Here is a 2,769-nt window from a genome sequence, read left to right as displayed (position 1 = left end):
ATAACAGCAGTAGTCACAGTTTGCTGTAGAAGATATTTGCAGATCAGTCTTGAAGTCTCCGGAGCAGCCTGCCTCTTCCAGTAATTGTCTTGAGTGCCTCTTTAACTTCTCTGTTTCTCAGAGAATATATGAGTGGATTAATAACTGGGGTTATCACTGAATAAAGTAGAGAAACAAATTTGTCTTTGTCTAGAGAGTAGTCTGAGCTGGGCCTGATATATGTGTAAGTGACTGCAGAGAAGAAAAAACAGACTACAGTGAGATGTGAGGAACATGTGGAGAAAGCTTTCTTCTTCCCTTCCGTGGAACGGATTCTAAAGATAGCTCTCAGGATAAAGCAGTAAGATGTTAGTGTCAACCCAAAACTACTAACCCCAATGATCACAACTGCCACAATAGTCATAGTTTCATTCAGGCTGGTGTCAGAGCATGAAAGGCTTAAAATTGGGGGTATATCACAGAAGAAATGGTTGATTATGTTAGAGTTGCAGAAAGAAAGCTTCAGCATAAGTCCAGTATGAACAGCAGAATTTATCATCCCAGCAACCCAAACTCCGATGGCTATGCCAACACACACTTCCTTTCTCATGATGACTGTGTACTGCAAAGGATGACAGATAGCAGCATAACGGTCAAAAGCCATAAAGGAGAGGTGTAAAAGCTCTGTTCCCAAACACCATATGAATAGAAACATCTGTGTAATGCAGTCATAAAAAGAAATGGTCTTTCTGTGGGTCCAAAGAGTCTGGAGCAATTTTGGAGTTGTAACTGAGATGGAAAACACATTCACTAAGGACAAGTTAATGAGCAGGAAGTACATGGGAGTATGGAGTTTCTTACAAGTACATATGGTAAAGATGAGGAGGAAGTTACCAACTAAAGCAGCAGCATAGATGAGTGTGAATATCCCAAAGAGAAGTGTCTGTATTTCTGCAGAATTAGTTAGACCTGCCAGGGTAAACTCCATAGTAGCAGACTGGTTCTTTATTTCAATATCTCTGATGCCAGTGTCCTAAACAGATAAATTGTATTATAAGTTGAATTATCATATTTCATATATAGTTCATACCTTTCTCTTTCACTCACTCTCTTTCCTTCTCACCCTTTCTTTCTGTGCTAAATGGTGGAAATTGGCATCTGTTTGACTTCCCCAGTCATTTACAAGATTATGGGAAACCAGTTTGAAATCTCAGAAAATGTTGACAGTCAGATACAATTCCATGCACAGTTAGAATTAAGTCCCATTTACATGAAACATGCCCAAGACAGTCAGGACTATTCCTCCCCAAGAAAAGACACATGGGATTTCCATTTAAGCAGGGACCCAGCACCGGCCAAAAGAGTACCATGGTCAATCTTTTCCTATATTTTCCATTCCTTGATGAGGATGAGTTTTAGGGAATGAACTAATGTTTAACCTAGTTTAAATCATTTGTACGAAAATGTGAGCATTTGTTAAGACATACTGATAGTTTTTCTCAGTTTGGAAAGGTTTCATAGTGCTTCTTTATGAGCTGGTTAATTCACTATATCTGACTGAAAATGAAATGCAACCATATGTGTGTGATTTAAAACAAACAGAACAGGCTTTGTACAGGCAACTGTATCAATCTACTCAGGGAAACCTGATCAGGTGAAGGAACCTCTGAATGTGTATTATACAGCCACAAGAGTGGCTGTATACTATAGCCAGCATGGATTTTTCACATTCCGCAATGTGAAATTGAAAATACCCCCATGCCATTCTGAAGCTTCCCATAAGCTCATTTCAAAACAAAACCTTAACAGTCAGCCACAGAATAGAGGGTTCAAAGTCTAAAAAGAGAGGAAAAAACCCCAGAGCCCTTCTGGACTTTTTTCTCTCAGAGTTCTAAAAATCTGTTGAAATTCATTAAAAATCAGCCATGTTCACAGAGTACCTGTAATCCTGTTAATGACCTTACCCCATACACTGACCATCATCTTCTGCAGTTTAAAAGTTAAAAAAAAGCCTGGCTGATTTTTAATTAATTTAATTTGTTTTGGCTTGAACCCAATTATAATGTTGGGCATGCTCAGTAAGAACCAACTGTCAGTGTTCTAAAAGCCTCACAGCTGCTGGGCTTCCCTAATCAGGAGGCCACACCCACACCAGACTTTGATTTCACTTGAGACAGTCATGGCTTCCCTCAAATAATCCTGGGAAGTGTAGTTTGTGAATGGTGCTAAGAGGAGACTTCTATTCCACTGACAGAGCTCCAGTGGCCAGACTGGTTTAACAGTCAGCCACTCTGATTGAAGGACTGTGAGGGGAACAGGACGTCTCCTAGCAACTCTCAGCACCCTTCACTAACCACATTCCCAGGATTCTTTGAGAGAAGCCATGACTCCAAAGTGAAATAAAGGCCTGGTGTGATGCACGGAAGTAAATACCATTGAACTCTATAAGCATACAAATAAACAAACCTGTCCCCCTCCCTCTTCCTTTGCCCCTTCCAATATGTTCCTTCCCTTTCCCCCTCTCCCTCCCCCATGGTCAGTTTTTCCTATTCTAACCATGATTGTAAATCCCATTCAACTCAATAAGCATGCAAATGATCAGACCTCCTTTTCCCCTTCTTCCCCCTCTCCTCTCCCTTCCTCCTCCCCTCCCCTCTTCCTTCTTCCTCCTCCCCTGCCCACTCCAGCCCTCCCTCCCTCTCCCGGTCAGTTTTACTAAACATGATTCCATGGGTGTAAATCCCACTGAACTCAATTTCTCTGTAAGCAGGTTCATTTCACCATGATTTC

General features: G+C 41.1%; 1 protein-coding gene across 1 annotated transcript; it reads right to left on the bottom strand.

Moving 5' to 3' along the window:
* On the bottom strand, nucleotides 1-643 carry LOC133366568 (olfactory receptor 13A1-like). Its single transcript, XM_061589801.1, has one exon. It carries the CDS (start codon nucleotides 641-643, stop codon nucleotides 44-46), a length of 600 nt encoding a protein of 199 aa, XP_061445785.1. The 3' UTR covers nucleotides 1-43.
* Between the last annotated feature and the right edge of the window lie 2,126 nt (nucleotides 644-2,769).

Source organism: Rhineura floridana, chromosome 11, assembly GCF_030035675.1.
Source record: "Rhineura floridana isolate rRhiFlo1 chromosome 11, rRhiFlo1.hap2, whole genome shotgun sequence".
NCBI classification, from domain to species: Eukaryota; Metazoa; Chordata; class Lepidosauria; order Squamata; family Rhineuridae; genus Rhineura; species Rhineura floridana.
The sequence above is the reverse complement of the archived record's forward strand: the minus strand, read 5'-3'. Positions and strand labels throughout refer to the sequence as shown.